This window comes from Plectropomus leopardus, chromosome 5, assembly GCF_026936395.1.
Source record: "Plectropomus leopardus strain MGB_pleo_1.0 chromosome 5, ASM2693639v1, whole genome shotgun sequence".
Lineage (NCBI taxonomy): Eukaryota > Metazoa > Chordata > Actinopteri > Perciformes > Serranidae > Plectropomus > Plectropomus leopardus.
In genome coordinates, this window is record NC_142180.1 from 32361731 (window position 1) to 32387073 (window position 25343).

At 41.0% G+C, this 25343-nt stretch overlaps 1 protein-coding gene across 1 annotated transcript; it reads right to left on the reverse strand.

The window, feature by feature from the left end:
* Positions 1–1503: 1503 nt before the first annotated feature.
* On the reverse strand, positions 1504–25313 carry pdgfra (platelet-derived growth factor receptor, alpha polypeptide). The gene is made up of 29 exons (XM_042483201.2): positions 25090–25313; positions 22742–22817; positions 21837–22118; positions 19761–20021; positions 18608–18747; positions 17007–17169; positions 16426–16618; positions 15270–15385; positions 14888–15184; positions 14536–14802; positions 14279–14409; positions 13985–14153; positions 13702–13891; positions 13462–13577; positions 12529–12655; positions 12215–12411; positions 11573–11667; positions 11021–11153; positions 10593–10697; positions 9423–9533; positions 8872–9025; positions 7338–7489; positions 6921–7036; positions 5990–6112; positions 5255–5366; positions 5068–5167; positions 4750–4855; positions 3775–4010; positions 1504–3307 (listed from the first exon to the last, which is right to left on the reverse strand). Exons 2-29 carry the CDS (start codon positions 22797–22799, stop codon positions 3160–3162), a joined length of 4398 nt encoding a protein of 1465 aa, XP_042339135.1. The 5' UTR covers positions 22800–22817; positions 25090–25313; the 3' UTR covers positions 1504–3159.
* Positions 25314–25343: the final 30 nt, after the last annotated feature.

Consider the following 25343-nt stretch of genomic DNA (forward strand, 5'->3'; position numbering starts at 1 on the left):
TGAGCAAATGCAGTGGAGCTTATTTGGGGATTTTCAGAAGCTTAAATTAATTTTAGACTTCAGCTACACAGACCACCACCAAAGCAGCGACACTGAGAAAACTGGGCAGCATGTTTTATGATTTAATGAGTGTTTGCTGTCTTTTGGCAAAGCATTTGGCAGCCTGATGGTGAAGTTGTTGCCCTCTAATGGCTATCTGTCTGACTGCATTTATCACATTTTGACAGCTTACTTTACTCCATGTAGTGACATAATATTTATATTTGATATAATATCCACATTTCTATTATGTTTTTGGGCTGTCCACGAGTATGTACATATGTCCCATTGTTGTGAATGTGATATTTCAAGAATTCCATATGGGAATTTCTTCAAATTTGGGAGAAACAACCACTTGACTTCAACAATAAACTGATGGTAATTTGGTGGTCAAATGTGGCTGTGATCTTCTGCATCCATTTCATTCTCATGAAAGTGATATCTCACAAACACCTTTAGTTAATTTCCTCAAACTTGGCTCAAACATCCACCTGGACTCAACAATTAAGTGATTTGATTTTGGTGGGCAAAGGTCATGGTCATTATGATGTCAAAAACATATTTTTGGCCATAACTTAGGAATTCATACACTATTTATGATAACATTTCACACAAATATCCAAAACTTGTAAGGTCAGCTTCACTGTAACATCATAATGTTCTGCAAAAACACTTTTCTGACCATCATCATACACCATGACTCAGGAACAGAAAGGGGGACATTTGTCCAGATACTGAATTGCTGACACAAATCTTGCCCACCTTAAAACTGTGCTGAATGTACAGATCTCCTTGTTTTAGAATTTGTGACTTCTATCAGCAATATTTATATTATTTTAAGCACTGTATACAATCAGGGTGACATATGAGTCAGTGCAAACTGCAATTGTAACTCCACTGCTTTGCACCGGCACACAAGGATACTAATTCTGTGTCTTTTGTGTGTGTGTTTTGTTGTGTTTATTTTTTCCCCCTTTCCCACAATTGATAATCTCAAGACCCCCCTTTTTAACCTGGTGACCCTCTGAAGAGGACTAATCCATTGGTTAAGAATCACAAGTACCATTTGACTTTTTACAGTGACTTTTGCCTGTAATTTAGTATTTTCCATTTTTGTATTGGTACTTTTACTTCAGTAAATGATCTGTGTATTCCCTCTGCTGGTCCTTTGTGTGTGTCACTGCTGTTATGTATGATAATGCCCTTATCTACAGAAGGCATTTCTTTTTGCAGTCTTGTTTTATTCATACTGATGTTATTTACCAATATGTTATGTTGCAACATATATAAAATGAGTCTCATTATTCTTGTCCAGGAATGCTGCATCTTCTATTGCATCCTTGCATCTTTATAATTAATTTTCCCCCAGTACATGCACCTCATATATCCTTTTTTATTACTAGTGTTACTTCTGTTTGTTTGAGTAATCCTTTAAAATCCCAGACTTGAAAAAAACACCCCCCATTTACATTATAAATCATTTATTGAAATATAAATCATCTGAATGTACACGTTGTAACATAATGAAACATAGTATTAAATCATCATATTGGGTGTGATTACCTATAATTACAGATACTGTACCGTCGACAACACATCACTCACCTGCGGCACAAACATTCGCATCCACACAGCTTTAGACATCAAAAGCCAAAAGAACTTTCTGTTTTTTTTCATTTCTTTTCTTTTTCTGCAAAACAAACAAATGGAGACAAAAATAGGAAAGTGCAACAACTGATTGCAGATTATATCACAGTCAACAGGAAGAGGCAGAGGCAGTGGCACAGCTGGTACAGTAGCTGGAAGATACGGAGGATTACAAAGAGTCTACACATAACTGATGTATAACATCAGATCGACATGAATCTCTAGTCCATCTAGTGTCTTAGTATAACTAGAACCTGCTAATAGACAATGGATATTATATGAGACTGGAGGACACATATAGCTGTTCTCCTTTTTCCAATACTGCCATTTCTACTGACAAGATGAACTTGGTTTCATTTTAATCCCTTTTATTTTTCCATTTTTGCAGTAGATAAATTGATTACTATCCATATCATACATAAAATATGAATATTTCTAATCCACAAATATTGTCATTGACTATATGCTGTCCACTATATTGGCACATTTTGAGGAAAAATTGCTGTTTTCTTTGTTGTAACTTATTTGGCTCCACGGGGGCGAATGAGGGTGCAGAGGCTTAATATGTGCTTACATAAAATATCGTTATCCCAATAAGTCTCTCTTATAAAACAACTCTGGAGCTATTTACAATACAATCACACTTCGTTTTGTTTTTCAAAGCCCGTTTGTCACACATGACTTCAGGGATGACATTTGAGAACTTCATGTTGTATTAGGGCAACTCATAAGCTCTACTCTCATAACCATTCAAACAGCTATGGTCGACATCTACTCGGTATTCACAAATAATACATGTATACAAAATGAAGATGTACAAAAATAAATTTGAATTACCGCATGTATTTCGACACTGAAAACACTACATGGTCATATACAAAACAGATTTTGTGCTTTCATATCTGAGTATTGCGACTGATTGTGCCAGCATCAGGTGCTTCTCTTGCAGCAGGTGATTGTGGAGTGAGTTTACCTGCCAATGTTGTTGCTAGTATCGGACTCGTTTAGTTTAGTGCATCTGTAGTGGTTTAATATATAATGTGAATGATACTCCGTGGTGTTCATTTAGAGTTGCTGACCGACTTGTTGAATTCATCCCTTCTTGCTTATATTGCTGTTTAAAGAATGCCCGATAAAATAAAGCTCTGCAAATTAAAAAGATCTTTTTTAGGTCCGACACAGGCTCGGTGGTTCTTTGAGTCCTTGTTGTCACCTTTTCATTGATGCTCACTCACTCCTCCAGCCCAACAGGGGGCAGTGTCCAGGGAGAAGTAAAGGGCGTACCGCACTGTCACCACAGACTCATTCAGACAGTAAAGTGGTTTTGTTCTGTCCTCTGAACGGGCGGTCAAAGAGGAGGAATGGAGGGGTGACAGCCAGAGTCTTTGGTTGATTTACAAGTTTGTCTCTAGTTTTCCCATGTCCTTACACCCCCTATTTTTCCCTGCTTCTGCTCTAAGGGGTTGGTAGTTGTCACAGGAAGCTGTCCTCCCCCAGGTCGCTACAGTCCAGACACATCTCATCCAGCAGCGTGATGTCCTCCAGAGTCTCGCCCTCACGCTTCGCGTAAGTGGAGCTGCTGGAGCCCGTCTCAATGGCGCTCTCCTCGGATGTCTGAGAGCTGCAGGGGACACGAATAACGCATTAGTGTCATCTGTGGTCCTTCAAAGACCAGTGATTCCTAACTTTTTTTTTCTTAGGAGACCCCTTTTCTATTATCGAATGAAGTGACAACCCTGACTCTGACATATTATAAGGACAGGAGTATAGCACCAAATTCTGGTCCCTATGCATAAGCAGTCTGTGACTAAACCATTTTGTGCCTTTAAGAGGTGAGACGGGCCCCAGAGAAATTCCTATATGATTTTATACGTAGTTCAGTCTGTCAGCTCATTGATTCAGCCAGTATATTTAGTTCTAGCACTACTTACTTAGAAATAAAACCTTGCAAACAAAACCAAACTTTTCTTCAAGGCTTTTCGACAGCCCTGCTCCCACTGGGGTCCTGGCTAGTTAGTCCCACTTCTCCCCTCACTCCAGCACCCCTGTTTATGGATGTTTTGGAGACAAATGTTTGCTTTCATTTACCCGTGTCTGTTCCTCTTTCCATATTCATCGTCAGATATGGGGTCCAGGTCGGGGAGGGGGATGATGTAGCCGCTGTCGGAGCTCAGCCGCTGCTCGTCGAAGCCGCTCTCCCTGTCCTTCAGCTTGCCCTGGTTCTTGTAGGTGATGCCAATGTAGGCGTCGTCGTTTTCCATGCACACCCGAGTCACAGCGGGGTGGTCGCTCTTCAGGAACTCGTGGTTCACCCTCTCATAGTGCTGCACAAAACAGACAAATAAATCAGAATTAAATGCTTAAATTTAATACAGTGTACAAGTGTGAGCACAGAATTAATAAAGCTCTACAAAGTCACAGGAGAACTGTGGTAGGAGTGTGATCGCTGGTTGTGTTGCCAGCTGGACGGTGCCATCTAAACTGAAAATCACACATCCCATCCAAGCTGAGGTGCTAAAACAAGATTTGGTTCCTGCTCTGCCCCACAGCCATTAAATCTCTGCAAAGGAGGCAGAGGTGAAGCTGTTTTGATGTGCCATGTGCGGTGTGGAGTTTAATGGGGTAATTAAGGTCGGGTGGTGGAGGCGAGAACTGGGGCTGCGTCATTACACAGTCTGAGGCCAGCCGCTCTGACATCCAGCTGCTGCATTTGCGCTCTAATCACTTGTAGGTTTTGGTTTCACAGAAACACAGAGAGCCCACAGTAACACTCCTAATGCGCTCTCAGAGGAAGCGGAAGGGGGTTTTAAATGAACAGCCTGCTACTTTAGGAGTGTGTTTAAATGATTTTCAACCTGTACTTTGCTCGGGGGCACAATTAAAAGCAAAAGCATGAGAGAGGACACTTTGACATTTAAAAATCAGCTGAAAAAATGACAAAAAAAAGAAGAACAGAATGTGCAAGTTCAAGCATGGGGTCAAGAATGAGAGGTGGTAAACTAAAAAGCAGGTGTTAAGACTCCAAAGAGGTCTGGGCACATGAGAGGTCACAAGGAGACTCACCCTCTTGTAGCTGGAAGGCAGCAAAGAAGATACAGTTTCACTCAGGCCCAGGAAAGACGGCCTCTTCTCTGGCTCGCTGTTCCAACACTTCATCATCATCTCATACCTGAAAAAAGTAAAAAAAAAAACAGGCAATGTTACCATAGAGAACAGTACGACCTGTCCTGTACTTTGTAATTTTGCTGTGACTCATGTCAGGCACTGTATATCACACTTCAGAAACAAACTGTTCTGAGTTTACAGCATTCCTCATCTGACAGCATGTTAGGTAATGTAATGCGCAGCAACAGTACAGTCATCATGGAAATTATCACGTACACGTCAGAAGGTGCGTGCTCCGGTTTGGACATCCTATATCCGCTCTTGATCTTGTTGTAGAAGCTTGAATCCACAACCATCCCCGGGTATGGGGTGCCACCTGCAGACCAAAACAGATTCTCATTAGATTATCATCCAACATCAGTCTAAAAGATTTATTTACTCTAATATGTTTGCAGAGGCTCACCTAAGGAGAAGATCTCCCAGAGTAGGATGCCATAGGACCAAACATCACTGAGAGTGGTGTACATGTTGTCAAAAATACTCTCTGGTGCCATCCACTTCACTGGCAGGAAAGTCTGTGTGATGACAGAGAGGAAATGTTCAATCACACTTGCAAAACCATGATGGAAAAGAATAAAAAGCTGTGTTTTAGTGCAGTATTTTTCACAAAGAGCTCCACCTGTGCTGTGTTCATGGATGGAAGAGACACAGAACGATACAAAGGGACATGCAAGCATTTAAAAAAAAAATCAAAACAAAAACCTGTCATCAGCTATCGCCACATACAGCTATCCCACATAATTCTGTGGGAAACACTGTAGTTCATGTAAAATGAGCTATTTTGATGAATTTTAAACTGATTAGTTCCTGCATATTTTGCATTATAGATGCATCAGAGTTATCCTGATATTTTTCGGAATTTTTATATACCATTCTCTGTCTGCCTTATGTATTTCTTAGACCTTTAATAATAGTCTAAACTTAAAAAATAGCCATTTATTTTAGATGTCTTCAAAAAAATATATTGAAATTGTAAGATTATGCCTACTGTTTTTGGGTTTTTTTGTAAGTTTTCTTACATCTCTAAGAATCAACGTCTTTTGATCCCCCGTGAAGCTTTAGTGACCCATAGTGAGGTTTGGGACCCCCAGGTTGCAAACCATGATTTAAGTGCATACAGTGATGAGCAGAGACTTACACTCCCTTTGGAGACATAGTTGTTGTCATGCATGATGTCTCGGGCCAGTCCGAAGTCACAGATCTTCACTATCTTGCCCTGAGAGAGGAGGACATTCCTGGCAGCGAGGTCCCGATGCACACACTGCAAAAAAAAAAAAAAAAAAAGAGTAAGCAAAGGTGATTAGGAGCTCATTGCGTCATTCAAAATTGTTTTTTAATCCTCGGTTTCATCCACTCCCAACACATTTTGCTCCCACAGCTATCTATTTCTGTATGTATTTCATTTCAGCTGAGTTCACTTTTAATGCCGTTTCATATTGCTTTATAAAGCATGGTCTTTGTGTAAACATGCCAGTTGGAGGGATGGCTGTGACCACTGGATATTTAGGGATAATAACTATGAAGCAGAATGAATAGCTTCTGGCTGCAGTGTGTCCCTGCCCGGTAATTCTAGCCCTGGATGTGCGGCTACTATATTCAGCCCCTGGCCTCTCTCCTGAGTGGGCTCAGCAGCCTCCGCGAGACTGCTTATCACACAACTGCTGATTTCCTCAGTTCCCCTTTGGCCACCACTGCTGTCACCATATAGGAGCAAAATCCACAAGCAGCGGGTAGCAGGGGAATGTGAGGCTACAAGACCTATACGTGGCATGCAAACCCCAGCTGAAAGAATGTGGAAAAATTGGATAAAAATATACGTTTCGTTCATTTCTCTTTCCACTTTCAAATCTCATCCCAAAATGCATCTTTTAAAACCTGCATATTATAACCTGTGTACCTTTGTACATAATGATTTTTTACATTGTTAATTTGTTTTGTTAATTTAACTGATCTGTTATTTTTTAACCCTGCATTATAAGGAGACCTTGAATGTTTTGAAAGGCAATTACAAAAAATATATATTATTATTATTATTTGCCCACATTGCGTTCACTGTGGACATAACTTACATTTTTGGAAGCCAGAAACTCCATGCCTTTGGCCACCTGGTAGGTAAAACTGAGCAGATCGGTGGTGCTGAGGCCCTCGTTCATGTCATCTGACAGCATGTCGTCCATCTCACCCTCTGAAAACACACAGAAAACACCATGAGTATATGTTCAACATGTATTGTAAATATAGTACTGGCTGCTCAAACCTGGCTTTTACTAATGGCAGGGAGAAACCAGGCATTATTATGCGTGTGCTACAATTATCCTCTCCATGTAATTACAGGGCTGTACCAGTCCTAAATTCTGACAAGGGTGTACCCCTTCACCAACACTGACTCAAACACAGCGCTGAAGCCAAATGCATCCACACCAATAACTCAGAGGGGAGAGTGGAAAGCAGGACACAGAGAGGAGGAACAAACTGTACGTTCGTACCTTTCTGAGAGGGTGGGTGGTCATAGTCAGACCTCTGGATGTCTGAGTACTTGGAGGCGTTGCTCATCTCCAGCATGGGGACATACTGAGTGTTGTCAGCCTGCTTCATGTCCATGTAGTCTCCTTTGCTCTCGAAGGACAGGATCACATAACTGTGTGCAAAGAAGAGGCTGTTAGCGATGAGGGAGGAATTGTTCAAGAACCATGGTGATAAAACATTGTGTTACACATCTTATCAGTGTTGGAATGTAACTATGTACATTTACTCAATCACTGTGCTTAAGTATAAATCTGAGGTACTTGTACTATATTTGATTATTTTCTTTTCATTCCACTTTATACTTTTACTCCACTACATTTCAGAGTAAAATATTGTATGTTTAATTCACTATGTGTATCTGACAACAAAGATTTTTCTTATAAAGTAAGAGTAATGAAATATAACATTTTGTTTAAAATTAAACTACCAAACAGTTTATACAAGTACAGCTGAAATGAACAGTCGAGTCATTGATTAGCTGATCAACAGAAAATTAATTGGCAACTATTTTGATAAATATTTAAGTCATTTTCTTTACTATTCTCTATTCTTTTGGAATAGTTTTTTGGTGTGTCTTTAATTTCTTTCTGACTTAGGTACTTTGGCTACTATTTTGATAAACACCTAAGTCGTTTTCTCTTTTATTTCCCCCTTTTTCTAATAGTTTTGAGTGTTGGGGTTTTTTTGTTTTTTTTTCCAGAATTAGGTACTTTGGCAAATATTTTTCTTTATTTTTTTGTAGTTTTGAATTTTGGGGTGTGTTTTTGTTTGTTTGTTTGTTTGTTTGTTTGTTTGTCTTTGGGGGGGTCTGAATAGTGTACTTTTACTTGTCATACTTTAAGTAGATTTTCCTGATTATACTTACTTACTTTTACTTAAGTAACATTTTCACTGCAGGATTTTTACTCTTAACAATGTGGTATTAGTACTTTTACTTAAGTAAAGGAACTGAGTACTTCATCCATCACTGCATCTGATTCAGTCCCCACTTGTGTGTACGTCAGTGCCCTTAAATCCTCTCCCTCCCTCCATGTGGCTGGGGTTAGAGGAAGATGTGGTTGAGCCTAACATGGTAGCCAGGATTAAATCATGTTATGGTCAATTCGAGGTGTGGTCACTGTGAGTCATCCATCAACACAGATGAGCCAGAGAGGGCTGCTGTTTCACCCTGAATGTCTGGGTTGGAGAGAATTAACAGGTACCTCCGATACAATGAAATTAGGTTGAAAGCCGAGACCACTTCAGACTGTGATTTGATTAGGTGAAGACGCCAGACAATCTCCACAACCATGGAGAAAATGGCGATAGAGTTACCGATTAGGGGAAGGGGAGAATGTGAGTGTGCGTGAAGCAATTGTGCAAGTTGTTGGGCTGTAATATTTAGGAGTGGCAAAGGGGAATTGATGTAAAAAGTGCATTTAAATGTGTCCTTCGTTACATGTAAAAGGATAAAAATAAAACTTAAATGCATGTATTTAAGCGTATAAGGGATACCTCCTGCTGCTCTCATCTGCAGGGTTGATTCCAAAGATATCCAGCTCTTTTTTGCTCTTCTCTGGGTTCAGGCTGAGGAAGTTCTCCCTGTTCTTGTGCAGGTAGTTGACCAAGTCTCCGTAGAAGCAGTACTCAGTGATTATGTAGATGGGGCCTGGGAACAACACAGCAGATAAAGTCGTGCATCGGCGTCAGTCTGCAGGCTAATCTTATCAGAGGCTCGTAAAGGCTAAAAGCACAGTCACCAGGGCAAGCCTCCACTTTCCCATAAAAAGCCTATTAAAATACCACACCCACCGAGAGCTGAGACAGGGATGTCAATCATTTCTGGCTGTTAGAGCCATAAATGTGTACAAATGTCAAATCTGAATGAGTGTGTGTGCATGCAGGTTTTTGGCAGCATGGACGTGGGCGTTATTGTGTGTCTCTGGTGACAAAATTACAAGGGAGAGACAACAATGGTTAAACTAAGCTGTTACTATATATTATGTGTTTGCCTGTGAAGGATATGTGTGTCTTTACGTTTTGCAGTTTGTCTGTGTATTAATCACCTGACTTGGTGCACGCTCCCAGGAGGTTAACGATGTTGAGATGCGGCCCAAGATGAGTCATGATCTTCAGTTCAGACATCAGGGCCTGTTTCTCACTGGAGCGGGCTGTGGCTGGAAGACACCACAGAAACCATGATTATCATCGCACATAATCAAACCATCAAACAACAAAATGTTAACCCAAGACCTCTTTAATGTGACGCCTATAATTGGTTGCTTTATCTTCTTGTAAAAAAGTGTATTTATTGTCCTGTAGATTCTTTAGTATTTTCCTTTCTATCACTTTTTCCACTTCTTTGTCATTGCCCCTATAAAAACAAAGTTCTGCATCAGCTGAATAGAATCAACTGTCTGAGTTGTTGCTACGTTGCATCTTGCAATGTTTTCAGAAACATTTTAAATTGTTTAGCAGGTCTCATATTTTATGCTACTCATTGAATTTATTATTGCAGTGTTTTATGGGCTCAATTATTTATGGCAGGAGTCTCAAAGACCCTGAACACCCCCAGTCTATGTCCTGTTTTGCAATTTAGCACTATTAAAGGTATCTCGAATTAGCTGTTAGCAATTCCTTTTTGCATTGTACTAATGCATGTACAGACAACTATCACTGGATTACTTTTAATTACAGCAAAAGAGTGCCCCAGGAAATAAGTTACCATTCAGCACTCCCGTTTTCCTTGTCTCAAAGTCAATGGGTTTTTTTGAATAGGTTTTTTGTTACAAGCCTGAAATAAGGTCTGTGGTTAACACAAGCTGAAGAGACACAAAATACGTCAGTAAATACCCCACTCGTGAACTTTGAAGCTTTTATGTGTCTTAAAAAAGACAGTTGTAAACAAGTGGCAAAATGAGACTGCAAAACGTCATCACATCAAGCCACGCTGGACAGCCTTGTTGTGGAAGTGACGTTAAGTCATGCGACTGTAGTGTAGTTTGTTTTTACCCTAACGTTAGCTTTTTACCTCTGGAGATTGCATCGGCCTACATAAGAATGTCATCTATAGCCTCCATGTCACTAATACAGCTTCTGCTGCTACTGAGGGACAAATCAGCTATACTATAGTATAGAGTTACAGTACAGGTTCCCTTTCACCTAACCAGTGCCCATAACTAGTGAGCTTTGCTAACATGAGGTAGCATCACGGCTTAAATGTCTTGTAAACTCACGTTTCAGCATCTTCACTGCCACCTTCATGACAGGCTGGGAGCGGCTGAGACCATAGGCAGTGCCTTCTACCACCTTTCCAAAGGCCCCAGAGCCCAAGATACGACCTGGAAAAACAAAACAAACAAAAACACACACACAGCAATTATCAACAAAGAAAAACAAAAGAACCTGCACAAACACATCCGTACACTCTGGATGCCTCTGCTTTCTCATCTATGACTCTTCCGGTGGCTGAATGTCCCCTTGATCACTGAGGCAAACCAATCCCCAGCCAGAAAACCCCTTCTGCCCGAGCCAGATAAGCTTATGACAGCCTCACTTCAAAGACGGAGTGAGACATCCTGACCGGAACATCCCTGCAGGGAGGCTGCAGAGCCACCGGGACAAGAATACGGCTTTAGCACATCGAAAATGAGAATCAGCTCACCGAGCACAAGCCTGTCACGGGGGAACTCCCATCTGGAGTCGTAGGGAAGCTGCATGGGATCCACATAGATGTACTCATGGCCGTCTGGGCTCACAGACTCGATAACCCTCCAGCGGATTTCATAACGTGGTTTCTGGAGGACAAAATACATTTAAGAACTAGTTAATTAACCTTTGTAATTTTGGCATTTGGGACTGTTTTAACATTCTCAGTTGTTTTTAAAAGCAATTTACTAGCCTTGCAAAGTCTGCCCACAAAATTTGTTTTATTCATAGCTCAGGAGACTTCAGAAGCATTGCTGTTTGGTGGATACTCAAAACAATTTGGCACAGTGCACATCTGCTATTCAAAATACATGACTTCTCATTAGCTGCCATAAACCACTAATATCATACATTTTAAGGCTGCAGTCTTAATCTAAATGCTTGATTTTGCAAGGAAAATATGCACTCCAAAAACAACTTTTCCCGAATGCATAAAAAAGGTGGAAGAGTAGAGCGTAAATATGAGAGTGGATATGCAAGAATGATTGCAGAATGGTGGCAACAGTACCTGTTTCCAAATAACAACCAAGACAATGAGTGAGATGATGACAATGACGAGGAGCACCAGCACAGCAGCAGCTACAGTCAGTTCAGGGTGAGGGCCTGTGCAGGAGGAGAGCCAGCCGTCACACATGTTAGATGGGCCGCACATTGATCACACAGATGCAACATGTGTTTGTTGTAATGACAAAATGAAATGCTTGCAAAGAAATGTGTGTATTACAAAAGTCATTTATCAGGCCTTAGAAACAATTAAATCCACAGGGAGTCCAGATTACTAGGACCAAAAGGTATGCTGGGAAGATAACATGGAAGAGGGGGAGGGGTCCAGGCACTTAGGGGAAGAAGATAGGGGTGTAAACTCATCTGGAAGAACCAAATGGCCTAACGATCACTTGCTTCCAAGAATTAGCTGTCAGAGCCCCTTCCTCGTGGCTAAAGCGCAGCCCCCTATCAGCTGTCTCACTGCAAACTCATCATCTGACAGCTGCTGTAACACTGACAGCACTTTCCCAGCCCTGAACACAGCTACTCACAAAGCCTGTCGCACTCTGAGTGTCGGAAATGGAAGCAACTTAAGAGGAAACAAGGTGAAAACAACAACATCAAATGTCAGATAAAAAAGCTGGTTAAAGACTTTTGTTCTTACCATTGGACACCAGTTTGACCTCCCTGCTGACAGCAGCCATTTCATTCCTGGCTAGGCAGCGTACCGCCAGCGTGCTTTCCAGGTGACCAAACATGACTTGGCTCTCCAGGTTACTGTCCTCGTCAATGTGCGAGTCCATTGTGATCTCGGTGGAGTTGGCGGGGAGGGGCACCCATGAGGACGAGTCATTGGCACAACTAGATGTGAATTAAAAAGAGAGAGAAGTGTGGCGTGACTGCATTGATGTGGACTGAGAGGTCTGGAAGCGTCTCTTTTGGCTGTTGAGCAAATGACTGTCGAACTAAAGAACTTACTGTTTGATGTTCTTGCAGACGAACCACTCTACAACTGGAGTTGGCTGCCCTCTGGTAATACACACCACAGATTGGCCCGTGGCTGAGCCATGGTGGATGTCCATCAGTTCCACAATGACTGCAGGCACTGTAACACGGTCAAAAGAAGTGGTTAAGCAAAAACTGTGTTTCCGCCAAGCAGGTCAGTTCAGTTCAATTTGCATTTTTCACGTTTCCATTGTGAAAAGCTGAGGATGCTATCTTTGGAATTGTTCCCCTTTGCTTGTTTACCTAGCACACTGATCAGGTACTAAAGGGTAAAGCTAGAAACATTGCAGTCCATTGATATGTCAGTAGAAAATCAACACTCTGTGCTCAGGGCTGAGCTGTAGCTGGTTTAACCACTGTTTATACTGTGACAAGTTTTTTATACATTAGTAAGCTAGATTTATAAAATGAAAGGATGTTTGTAGCCTCTAGCAGCAGCTGTAGACGGTGAAAAAATAATTTATCTCTGGGCCGACTGCCAGCAACTTTTAAGGTGGAATGCTTACTTGTAATATCACTAAATGTATGAGTTGATAATGTGAATTCAACACTTTAATTTTCAATATGACGACTTTGACCACTCCATCTGTTTTTATTGCCTCTCTTGGATGACACACACTTTGAGTAATGAGTGGATCTTCAACCATTTAAAAAGAATTATATTCATTTCAACAGTATTAATGTGAACTGCATACTCTAATCCTCACTTGGAGACAGAAAACATGGCAGAGCTGGGAGGTACATGTTTGTAGGGTTTACATTTGGTTCCAAAGGTACTATACCAAAAGCTGCTGATGAAAACACAGCTAAAGTGTGTTCAAATATGTGAAGACAGACCATAACATCGACTAAAATGTTGAGGTGAGAAAGAAAGTAAAAGGTAATAAAATGTTTCCTCTCTCTGACCTTTGACCTCCAGGATTAATCCAACATCACGAATTTGGTCTCCGTTCTCCACTCGCAGGGTGTAGTTCCCGCTGTCCTCCTCCTTGGCGCGGATCAGGGTGAGAACACTCATGTAGCTAAAACAGAGCAACCAGAAACTGTTTTAAACACACAGTCACAGGACCTAATAACAGGCCTGGTTGATGTGAGGGAAGGTCAACACCGAGCTTGTCATTAGTCGACCTTGTACAGGAGGCTCACCTGGTCTCACTGAGCTGCCGGAGGCTGGTGGAGATCTCGGCTGTCACATCGCTGAGCGGGATGCCGTCTTTAAGCCAAGTGACGTGAGCACTGGGGAAGGAGCTGATTTCGGCCCTGAACTCGCGGACTTCATCCAGCTCTGCAGATTCGTATTCTCCAAACTCCGGCCACACGGACATAAATTCACTTGCTGTAAGAAAACAGGAAACAGACAATCAGCAATCATTCATCCCCAAAGGAAAGAGAATTTATGAAATAAGTCAACAAAAAACAGCGTTCATACCAAAAACTCGAATAACTAGTTCCTTTGTCTGGCTCTCATTGCTAATAATATCAGTGATGGAGCAGGAGTAGATGCCGCTGTCTTTGGTTGAGGCCTGAGGGATCGTCAGGGTGTAAAGGATCTCCTGATCTCTCTTATTCTCATGCACTGTCTTGACAGCACGATTAGCCTGTCACAGAGAGAGGATCATCAGGTTTCAATCCACCATGCAAAAAGAGGTTTGGGGGGCCGACACCAAAACAGAATTAGTTTGAACCGTTTTTTTGTGCTGCAAAGGGTGACTTCTGCTCTCACCAGTTTGCCAGGGTATTTCCAGTGGTCTTCCAGAATCTCAGACCCCCGAGCCAGACAGTTGACTGTGATGGTGTCTCCCACCAGCAGAGCAGTGCGTTTGGCCGTCAGCTCAACGTGCAGCCCAGTGCCACCTGAGATTAAGAGGGTTGAAATGTGTTTGGACACAGATCCACAAAAGAAAACATGGAGCTGACCCATCAGATTTTACAAGGTATGATGCCTCCTTTTTTAACACATTTACAAATGCAAACACACACCTGTCCAGCCGTGGACGATGTATTCCCCGCTGACGTGTTCCTCTCCGTTTATGACGGCCTTACAGACGTAGGTTCCAGCAGTGAATACTCCCAAAGCACCCCTCTTGCTGTCATAAACACTGGGCACAGGCTGCTGGGTGTCCACATTAACCAGGGTCACGTTAGCACTGGGATCAGACACTCGACACTGGATCTCCATCTCCTCGTGGTCAGACAGCACGTGGTTGCCAAAAGGCACCGGCGATGGCACAAAGGGAACATCTGGATCTGAGGTGAAGTACAATTTCTCAGTTTCTCAGACGAGATAATAAAGTCGAATCATAAAACATGCAAGCTCAAAGCTGCTTTGTACCTGGCACATAGATGTAGATGCTGCTGTCCTCTGAATCGTCAGTGCTGTTTCTGCTGTAGAAGCAAGTGTAGTAGCCGGTGTGCATGGCAGTGGCGTTGTTGACAGTGACGGTGGTGACAAACAGACCACTGTTGTCCTCCTGTGTTTGCTCGTGCACATCGATCGGCGTCTCCCAGGCTAGTTTTGCCTCTCCTCGACAGGTCAGGGTGAAAGGAGTGTGGAGGGGCACCACCATCTCCTCCACCTGTGGCAGCAGCACTGGGGCTGAGGAGGGTGGGAACATCATTGCGGTAGGGGCTGAAAGAAAGACACGTGCAGCGCTCAGTTACAGATCACAAATTCTCTATTTGTTTATCTTTCTATCATTTGTTATCTATCTTACCTTTCACTTTGAGGGTAAAGGAGAACTGAGCAGTGCGAGAGCCACTGAGGGCTGTGATGGTATAATTCCCGTTGTCTTTCCCCAGAGGCTGCCGAAATATCAGAATGCTTTGATACCTGTGAGAAGAAAAGTAGAACATATTTTTTTCGTTTAAAGGAAATTTTGGAAAAGCTATATTAGAGGATTGATGCCACTTTCCTGCCTTTACATTAAATATGAGGCTGGAGTCAGCAGGTGGCTGGCATACAAAATCCACCTACCAGCTCCTCTTAAGCTTGCTGATGTCATTTATTTGATTTGAAAGAGGGTTTTTTACAAAGCACAGTATAGAATCATGACATGACATAACTACCTGTAAAACTGCAATGTTTTTCATTTTAAAGAAATACTTCACACTCCAAATGACCATTTGTTTATCAGTTAGCCTACTCACCCTGCGTTAGACTGAATTTGTGATTTTTTTCTTTGTCTTGAATGCATTGGTGAACAAAGAATTCAAAAGTTTTATAAGATTAGGTATGATTCACCATTAGGCAGTGATATACCAGCATCTCCCATTTTCAGAGAGGTAAAATCATGTTTGGCTTTTAAGAGCAAAGATAAGTTTGACTTTTAGTTCAGTTCCCCGTCAGAAAGGGCTGTCCGTTTTGAGAAGTACGACTGGACAAATAAGACCGTTTTACTGTTGCTAAAGGTGGACTCCTATGACTTCAATTTATCAAAATGTATCTCCTTTTTGGGCTGTTCATTCACCATGGAGGCACGTACAAAAGACAAGGTTTTATTTACAAATTCAATGACACCCAATGGCACACAGTGGGGGGGGGGACTTTAGGACTTTTGTTTTGGTACAAATTTAACAAATGAGATGTAAATTAGGGAGCTTTAGAAGTGCTGATAGACTGATTTTGTCACCTTTGTTTGCACCCAGCCAGGCTAGCTATTTCCAGTCTTTATCCTGAGCTAAGATAACCATCTCCAGACTACAGCTTCATATTGACCATACAAACATCAGAGTGGCATCTTCTTATCTAACTCTCAGCAGGAAAGCAAAGGAGCGTATTTCATGAAACATCAAACTATTCATTTCAATGTATTAACTGCTGTCAGACTAAACAGCCCCTCAATTAACTTATAAACAAATCTTTATTCTCACCGATTGCCTTCAAGGTGGCTGGTTTTGGTGAGGACGTAGTAGGTTTGTGGCATGACTTTGCCGTCCTTCAGCCACGTCACTTTCGGGGCCGGGTAGGCATCAATGAGGATGGTAAACTCTGTCTCTTCTAAAAGACTGACAAATTCAGTAGCCAGAATCCCACTGTGGTCCAGTGCCACGAAGGAATTCTCCTCTGAGGTGAGAAAACAAGAAAAGAATAAGCAGGTGAATGAAAACAGGAAAAGAAACAGATTCAGTGAATAAAAAACACAAGAATTGAGATGAATGCACAGTGACAGAGAGGTGAAATGAAGGTCTGACACACATCTGCTGGAGCCATCCCATAAAACACAGTAGCTAATGTTGAAAGCAGAGGTGAAGCTTTACAGTCGGATGGTAGAAAATGACTTCCACACACCACTGAAAGCACCTCGTGCACATACGTGAAACCAAGACAAATTTAACTGGATGATGATGATGAGAATATTTGGATAAAGTGGGTGTAAATTGGTGGCGTGAGCACTTATTCACATTATCACAGTTCCTGAAAACTCATTATGTAGGAACCGTCTGAGACTTACCGAAGACAGTAACAGCCACGCTGCTGACTCTGACCTTTCCGCTGATTTCGTGGGTGATGGAGCACTCGTAGGTGCCGCTGTCCTGAGCAGTGGCTTGTGGGATACTGAGGGTGTAGATGACCCGGTCAGGGAGAGTCTGTTTCATCTGAATTGCATCCACAGCCTATAAGAACAGAAGAACAATATGGGTTTAAGATCACACACACCAGAATACAAAGAAAAACTTCGTAACGAGATATCTGAATTTCTTAACTCTTAGTGTTTTTTTCCATTTTACAGGTACAATGCATGAGAGCCAGTTTGTCGTGCTGCTGAGGGCTAATGGTTAAAACACTTGCTGGGCCACAGGAGATAAATCAGCTTCACAGAGCCTTTTAAAAGTCTGTAATTGCAACTGAGACCAAAACCAGGAGTCGCGACTCCAGCGTTCTCCATCTCTGGAAAAAGGCTTAGAGAAACCCCATGCAGAAAAACACACAACGTGCTGCATAGATTGAGAATCTGAATATAAACAAACGTAAATTGCACATGAAACTCTTTCGGATCCTTTCAGCTAACACTTCAAACGCATTAAATGTTTAGCTGGCTGTCATGTGTAGACAGCATCTGTCCAACATGGCACAAGGTCACAGGGGTCAAAGGATTTACTATCCTTTTTTTTCCCCTTCCTTTTTTTTCTTTTCTTTTTTTTAACTGCCTGCTCTCCTCAAGCCATTTGTCCTGAACTTCCCGTCAACATTTTGCGTACGAGGTGTAGCCTTTGAAACATCAGCAAATTGGTTGATTCCTTTTCAAAAACATGGGGAGAGGCAAAGTACAATAACACGCCATGGCCCAAACATTTGCAAAAAATGAGCAAAAAAGAAAAAGAAAAAAATTACCTAAAAAGAGCTGTAATAAAATATGTATATGTATTTATTTTATACTTTTTATTATTTCATATGTTTTATAAATCATTTTAAATATACAATTATTTATAGTTATTAACACATTTTTATGGACAAAATATTGTGGATTTTTTTTCTGGACATTTTTCTCTGTTTTTTATATAATTTTCTAATAATCCTTTCCTATTTAAAAACTGATTTTTAGGTCATTTTTGTGTCACCTTTTACTGTTTTTGCAATTTGTGGGACATTTATCACTAAGTTGGTCATTGCTTTTTTTCCCTCATGTTTTTGAAAGAATTCACACCAGTTTGCTCAGGTTTCAAACGGTCAAAACGCTTGTGGCTTCTGCATGCAACACAAGAAAACTGCTGTGGATCCAGGTCTCAAAGGGTTAACTGCTGGAAGAGCTTTTTGGCTGACGTCCTCAAAATGAAGACACAACATTTGGTTGCTGCTTTCCTTACATACTTTGTAACCACTAAGGGCCGTCCACAGAGCTATATTCCACTTGCCACTGCTACAGTAGGTTTAGGTCCAAAACCATTATTCGCTAATTTAAGGCTCAGTGCTGCTGGGTAGGAAATAACATGGAAATATGACAAGGGGTTGAAGGAAATAGGGCAAGAAGGCTGAGAAGTTAATGTTTATTATAGATGAACCCATACAGGAGACTAAATTGAAATAAAAAACACAGAAAAGAAAACATCTTGCCTGTTTTTTGGGATGGAGCCACTGCTGATGAAAGCCCAGCCCAGTGGGAGCGACACACGTGACGTTAAAAGGCTGCCCGGCTCTCAATGTCTCCTCACTGGCTTTTACTTCAATGTTGAAATCCTCCATCTCCACAGGGGCTACAGGGACCACCAGAGAGCAAATATCAGCACCGTCATCACAAAGGTCCCAAGATAGTGAGATCTCGATCACCATGAGCTCATTTATCACAGAGCTGTGGCTTACTAGGTCGTCATTACGCAGTCTCACACACACACACACACACACACACACACAAAGAGTGAAAACAGACGTGTTAAGTCATCTCCCTCTGTGATAATGACATAATGTCATTGCTCTCATGCAGTGAGATCACCCTGCAGTTCCCTCATGGTAAACAGACTTGGGGAGTGATTCCAGCTGTTCAGGTTTCGATTTCCTATCCTTTAAAGTGCTTTTTTGGAAAGGCGTGCACAAAAAAAAACTTTCTTTCTTTCTCATTTGAACTTACTTTTACAAAGATTAAAAACATATTCATCACAAGGAGGCAAAGGTCCTGATATATTCAGGGATGTTTTCATAAAACACACACAGAATTTCATTAGAAATACTGCAGGGTCCCACACATTACGTAATATTTTTAATTTTTATATTCTATTTATGTATTTACTATTTTTTAGCCTATTTTTATTACTTTATTTAAGTAGGTGAGGTGGGTTTGGCCTATAATCACGCACTTCCCTGGATGAGCAAACTGTTAGCACTTGCTATCATTATTTGCAATTTCGTGCTGCCAAATAGTTGTATGTGCAAATAGACCAGCGGTGAACTTACAGGTACTTTACAAAATGTCCAGGCTGCATCCCTTTTTGGACGATTAAAAAAATGCTAATATGATCAACGGTCATACACTGTTTCACTTGATTTTAAATACAATGTATTCTATGTGACGTGTTCAGGGAATTTTATGCACATCATTTAAATGATAGCAAAAACAATGCATATTCAAAACTTTTCCAAAACTTTCTGTTAATTCCCAAGCATTTCCAGGCCTGGAAAACAGTATTTCAAATTTCATAACTTTTCCAGGTATTTCAAGAAACCTTGAATATGACCCCAAATCTACAAAATGTCCCTTTTTTTGTTGACTTACCCTCAGTCTCCACAGTATAAACCGCACTTCTCATCGTCTGCCCATTCACGGTGGTTTCACACTGGTACTGCCCGGGCAAGAGACTCCCAAAGAAGCCCATCTTGTTGTCGTAGTAGGTGGACATCTCCTCTCCGCTGGGGACGCTCCTCAGGATGACGTTAGAGTAGGGGTCAGACACACGGCAGGAAATGGGGACCCCAGGTACATACATAGGGACGACTAAGTTTTCAGGGGTCTCGGGGACAAATGGAGCCTGGGGATCTGAGAAAGAGGAATTAGGTCAAACTTGGTTGATTGCAAAGTGTATTATGATACATTGTACCTCTTTTTCATACTTAAATTCATATTTGTTATGTATTTAAATTACTATATTTTTACGTTTTTACCTTATATTTGTTTAAAACTGGACTATTGGTTTGTAGCCTAACTTTTTAAAGATGTACAATGACAATTTATTGTGATATTCTTTTAAGTTTATTTTTGTGTCTGTGTCCAGTTCCTGTTTTATTTTGAAATGAGTTCTCCTTGTGTTTCGCGCTAATTCTACTTCCTGAGTTTGCTCACCTTTGTTGATTACCTCATGTGTTTCACCTGTGTCTTTTTCACTCACCTAGGTGTAGTTAGTGATCAGGTCTTGTGTATTTAAAGCCAAGTGTGTCCCACATTTACTTGCCAGATTGTCTTTGTTGCCGTTGAGTGTTCATGCTCTCCAGCTTTTATCTTTGTGTTTGATTGTCTGATTTTTGACTCTGGACTTTGTTTCTTGTGTGATTTCCCTGAACAGATTCTTCTGCCATCACATGTGTGACCCCTGACCTCCCAAGTAAAGATTTGGTTCTGATAAGCTGTTCTTGGTGTTTGTAGCTTTTCTCTTTTTGGTTTGTACTGTTGCTGTTTGGTTTGTACTGAATTTTTACAATTATATGTCTTTTACATGAAAAGTTGAGTTCCTAAACAATAAAACATGCTCTTTCTTAATTGAATGTACTCTGGCTCATGGGCGGATTATGAGACAATGGGCCCCAGGGCATAGATATGCAAAGGGCCCCTCCACCTCTGTCACATAGGACCAAGTCAAGCAAACTTTTTTGTTGGTTTTGCATCTCTTTGTAGTTGTTATGCATCTTTTGTGGTTGTCTTGTGTCTCTTTTTGGTATCTATGTGTCCTTTTTGTAGTTTTGTATCTTTTTGTGGTCATTTTGAATTATTTCTTGGTTTATACATATTATCTGACACTCTGGGCCCTTGGGTCTGTGCCCATTAGGCCCGTTCAGTAATCCATTAATGCTCAGGTTTTGCTGCTCTAGACTTGATCTTGTAAGTTATGACAAGTTTATGGGGGCCAATGCTAACTTCTATTAGCTAGCTTTAAGTAGCCTAATTCTGCACAGGCATAGATGTTGGGGTTGAATTTGTCTTCCTCAATAAAAACATGACAATGGCAGAGAACTTTTGTTTGGATAAAATTTCAGACATTTACACCACCAATTGATGCAGAAAATTGGCACATAATAGTGTTTCATGCTTAAAATTTTCCATGGTTCATCTTTAGCCAAACTTTAATGTTTTGCACCATTTTACTCCAGTTTCCAGATTAAACAAGTTTCTTCAAAATGGTGTGCAACAGACTTTAATTTATGTTTTCTCCTGTTTTCTGGGGGCTTTAGAGGAGCGCTGAATCAAAAGCAACATGTATAAAATACAAAGTCTTACTCTTTTAATTTTACTTTTGTTCTGGCAATACGTTTCCCCACACCAATAAAGAATTAGATTAAATAAACCTGGCAGTTTTAAAAGGCAATGCTCCTGCTTAACACAACAGGGTGTCCACACATGTCTCTGTTTAAATAAACTTTTTGCTACATTATATTGGGGCTAAAAGCAGCCCAGAACAGCACTTCCTTATTGGCCTACAAAAAAACGTCATCCCTGCAGTTCTCTATCAGCCACTCTGTTTTTATGTTTTATTTTTTTCAGCATTTACTTTTATCCAACAGTTAATATTTGTGTCATTTCCCTAGTCCCACTGACTGTTGACGACTTAAAAAAATAATAATAATCATTTAAAAAAATCACCTGGAACGAAAACATATATTCCCGCTTCGTTATCTTCTTCCGGTTCGGACCCCAGGTCATCCTCATAGGTGCACATGTAGTATCCGGTGTTTTCCACAGTTGCGTTGTAAATAAAAAGTGTCGCCGTGTAGTATCCCGGATAAACGAAGGTGTTTTTCGGCAGAGGTTCAACCCAAACTACGTTTCTTTTGCCGGTACAGCTGATGTTGAAGACGGAATTTGGCTGCAGGATGAACTCGTCTTTGTTGGACACGATGGTAGGTGGCGACAGTGCGGAAGTCACTGAAACAAAGTGTTTAAAAATATTGGAGGAAAATGCACTTTTAGTGATAACATATGGAAACATGAGAACACGTAACTTTTCAATGTGTAAACATGACTATCTTCTGGAGTGATTTTCAGTTTCAAAGACACTTTGGTAGGAACATTTTACTCGAACCAAATTTCTCCAACGATGAGCAATATATCATTATTTTGCTCGCTTTTAGCTTAGTTTTACATCCATAAAATGTTTATTTAATTTGCCCTCATACCACTTTCAAATCAGATCTAGATACATATCTGAAAACAACGTTAAACTTAAAAAAATGTAATTAAATTAAAAAATCAACTAGCATAGCCCTACCAAAACTGTTAACCTACTTTATGTAAATACAACTTTATTAGCCCATTTCATACTTGTGTATTTTATTTTATTTGTGTATTTATTTTAATTTTATTTAATTTTATTTCCATTTGTGTCTGTTTTGGACCCACTTGTCTCGCTATTTTTATTACAGTTTTTTTTGCATTGACCACTGATATACTGTTTTCAAAACTTAAAAAGCCTAAAACAAACAAACAAGAAAACAGGAGCTGTCAAAACATGACAGAAAACATCATTATGCACATTGCTATGTATTTACCTGAAACCAGCGCCACCAGGATACCCCCAAAGACGACATACGCCTTTACCCCATCCATGTCTATGGATGCTGTGGTCTGTAAACACAGAAAGTGAGTTATTTAGTCAACAAGTAGATGCACTTTTGTATTATTCGATCCTCGGTGATAAGGCATGATAACCTGCTACTGTGTCCACATTCTAAACAATAAGATAACATTACAATTTAATCAATAAATCAACTGAAGTCCCGTGAAGCCCAGCCTGTGCGCACTAACACTGACTCCTGCTCTTGCTATAATAAACCCACAAAGATTTATAGAGGGATCATTCTCAGGGGGATTTGGCAGCAACTCTTGTGGTCTCCCACATCACTTCAGCGCACAATTTGAAATTTATCACAGGAGTACATGATTTTTTTTAATATAAAGTGAGGGTGAAGATAACAAGACTGTTAATTCCAGTGATGGATGTTGGACCGGATAGAGAGGACAGACAGAGCGCTCCTCTGGCTGCAGCGAGCCGAGTCAACATAAAGACTGTCGGTAGAGGGCGACACAGTCCACATTTTGGCACTAAACCTTGAGTCTCATCATCTCCAGTTTCTCCAGTCGCTTTTGTAAAGTTTTCTTTTCGTCCAAATGAAGAAAATGTCCACTTTTTGTTGATTTTGCTCTAAACAGTTATCCCTAAGCCCCCAAACATGTCTATCTGACTTTTTTTCTTGATTAATCCAAGAATATTTTAAACGAAATATCTACTGGATCCCTAATTAAGACAAGTTTAGTCCAGACTCTTCAAGTCATCTCACAGACCCTGTCAAGTTTGGTTTTGTCACGGAGCTCTCCAGCCCGCATTCCCCTTGTCTCTCTGTCTGTCCCTCTGTCTGTCTGATGTTGGATCAGCATCAGGGGCCCCACAGTTTGAGAGGCGCGGACTAAAGGAAAACGCTTCCAAACGTTTTAATTTCCACTAATCATACATTTTTTCTTCTAAAACCATCTTTGTTTCAGGAGTAATTTGACTTAGGATCGTTTTATATCTGACTTATTACTATTTACCCTGTTTTTAAACGTTCAGAAGCCAATGTGGATATATTTTATGGACAGTGTCCCCAAACAATAAAACGTTTTGGCCCCTGCATAACTTCCTGTGGCTGTCCGCTCTGTCTCATCCGAAACGGCCTAAATTATCCATGGGCAACCTGGCTTTCTTTAACTCTATAATTAGCGGACCCACTCCGCGCAAAAGTACATATTCGCGTGGGAATCAGCTGACAAAAAGTCTAATCCGTTTTGACTTGTTTGTGCACACGCCTTGTCTCAAACAATTTCAATATTTTTTTTGCCTTGGCTTTGGCGAAGATCCTCCAGCCACTGCGAGTTAATCTTAACTAAAGCCTGGAGTGGCAGTCAGACTGCTTGCATGTCTTCTTTTATTCCCCCGCTCCCAGCAAGCGACCCAACAAATGTGGCTGATAGCAAATGCATCGCTGGATAGTTTGAGCAACAGCTGACGAGGCGCCTCTCAACTTTCTCAGTTCAATCCCACTCCAAGAAGCTGATTTCCACGGAGAGATTTCTTTTTAAAAGTGAATATGTCGTACGAAAAAAAGAGAGAAAATTGTGCAAAAAGCATCAAAAAAGTTTAAATATCTTTTTTTTATGCATTTTTGTCAGTTTTGACCACAGGCATATGCAAAAATCCCTTGGTGACACAGCAGGGTTAGGTGGTTAATGAAGAATGCGCCGTGGCTCCAAAACAGCTTTCTTTTCTTGAATCCATTCAGCTGCAGCTCTTGAAGCCCCACTCGGACTCATTCCAGTGCCTCCAGTGCCGATTTTTCCATTTTAATTCCCCACATTCCTCCACCAGACGAGAAAACAATGTGATGTACAATTTCCAATGTGTTTCCCATTACATGCCAGGCAGCATCCCACAATGGTGCCTTCAGTCTTCGAGGTGACACCTCCAGCTGTGAGGCCGAAACCGAGCGCTTTTATCCAGCCGAGTCAGCGACATCTCCCTGCTCGGCGTCCAGCGGGGAGACCATATGGTGCACGGGGGACACAAATCTAATCTAAAGGAATAAAATGCGTTTCCTAGTGCAAAAGTTGCAAATACAACTTCAAGAGCAGAAATGCATTATTTTTATTAGTGAATAAAACTTTAAAATAAACTTTTCCAGATCGCACTCTAATAATTAGATACACTAATGAAGTCTGCAAATAAACTATTTGACCTATAGATGTAATATTTCTTGAATTTCTAATACTTTTTCCGATTAAAAAACACCCCAAACTTTTTTTCCTAAAAGACTGAGAAAATGTGTTTCAGTCATCTTTTTGCTCCCAGCAACCTTTCAATTACCTTTTAGTAATCCCCTCTTTTATATTCCCTTCGTGCAAGTATATCCACAGTGAATTGGTCGCTCCAAAAGGCGCAGTGAGGGTCCTTTGCAGCGGCTGTAATCCTCAGAGATCCTGCGCTGTGAGAGCATATGTGCGCCCCTCTGTCCGCATCCGCGACCGTCCTCACAACTGCGCTCCAGCTAAGCGACCTGTAACTGATTCAATGTTACAGTCCTCCCTCCTCCCCTCCGACAAAAAAAGTAATCATCTGGC

Coding starts and splice junctions, on each gene's coding strand:
- pdgfra (XM_042483201.2), bottom strand. CDS start 22,799: ATGGATGGGGTAAAGGCGTATGTCGTCTTTGGGGGTATCCTGGTGGCG. Junction 18,748..19,760: donor TTATACTGTGGAGACTGAGG/GTAAGTCAACAA, acceptor TGGTCCCTGTAG/CCCCTGTGGAGATGGAGGAT. Junction 14,154..14,278: donor GGAAATACCCTGGCAAACTG/GTGAGAGCAGAA, acceptor TCTCTGTGACAG/GCTAATCGTGCTGTCAAGAC.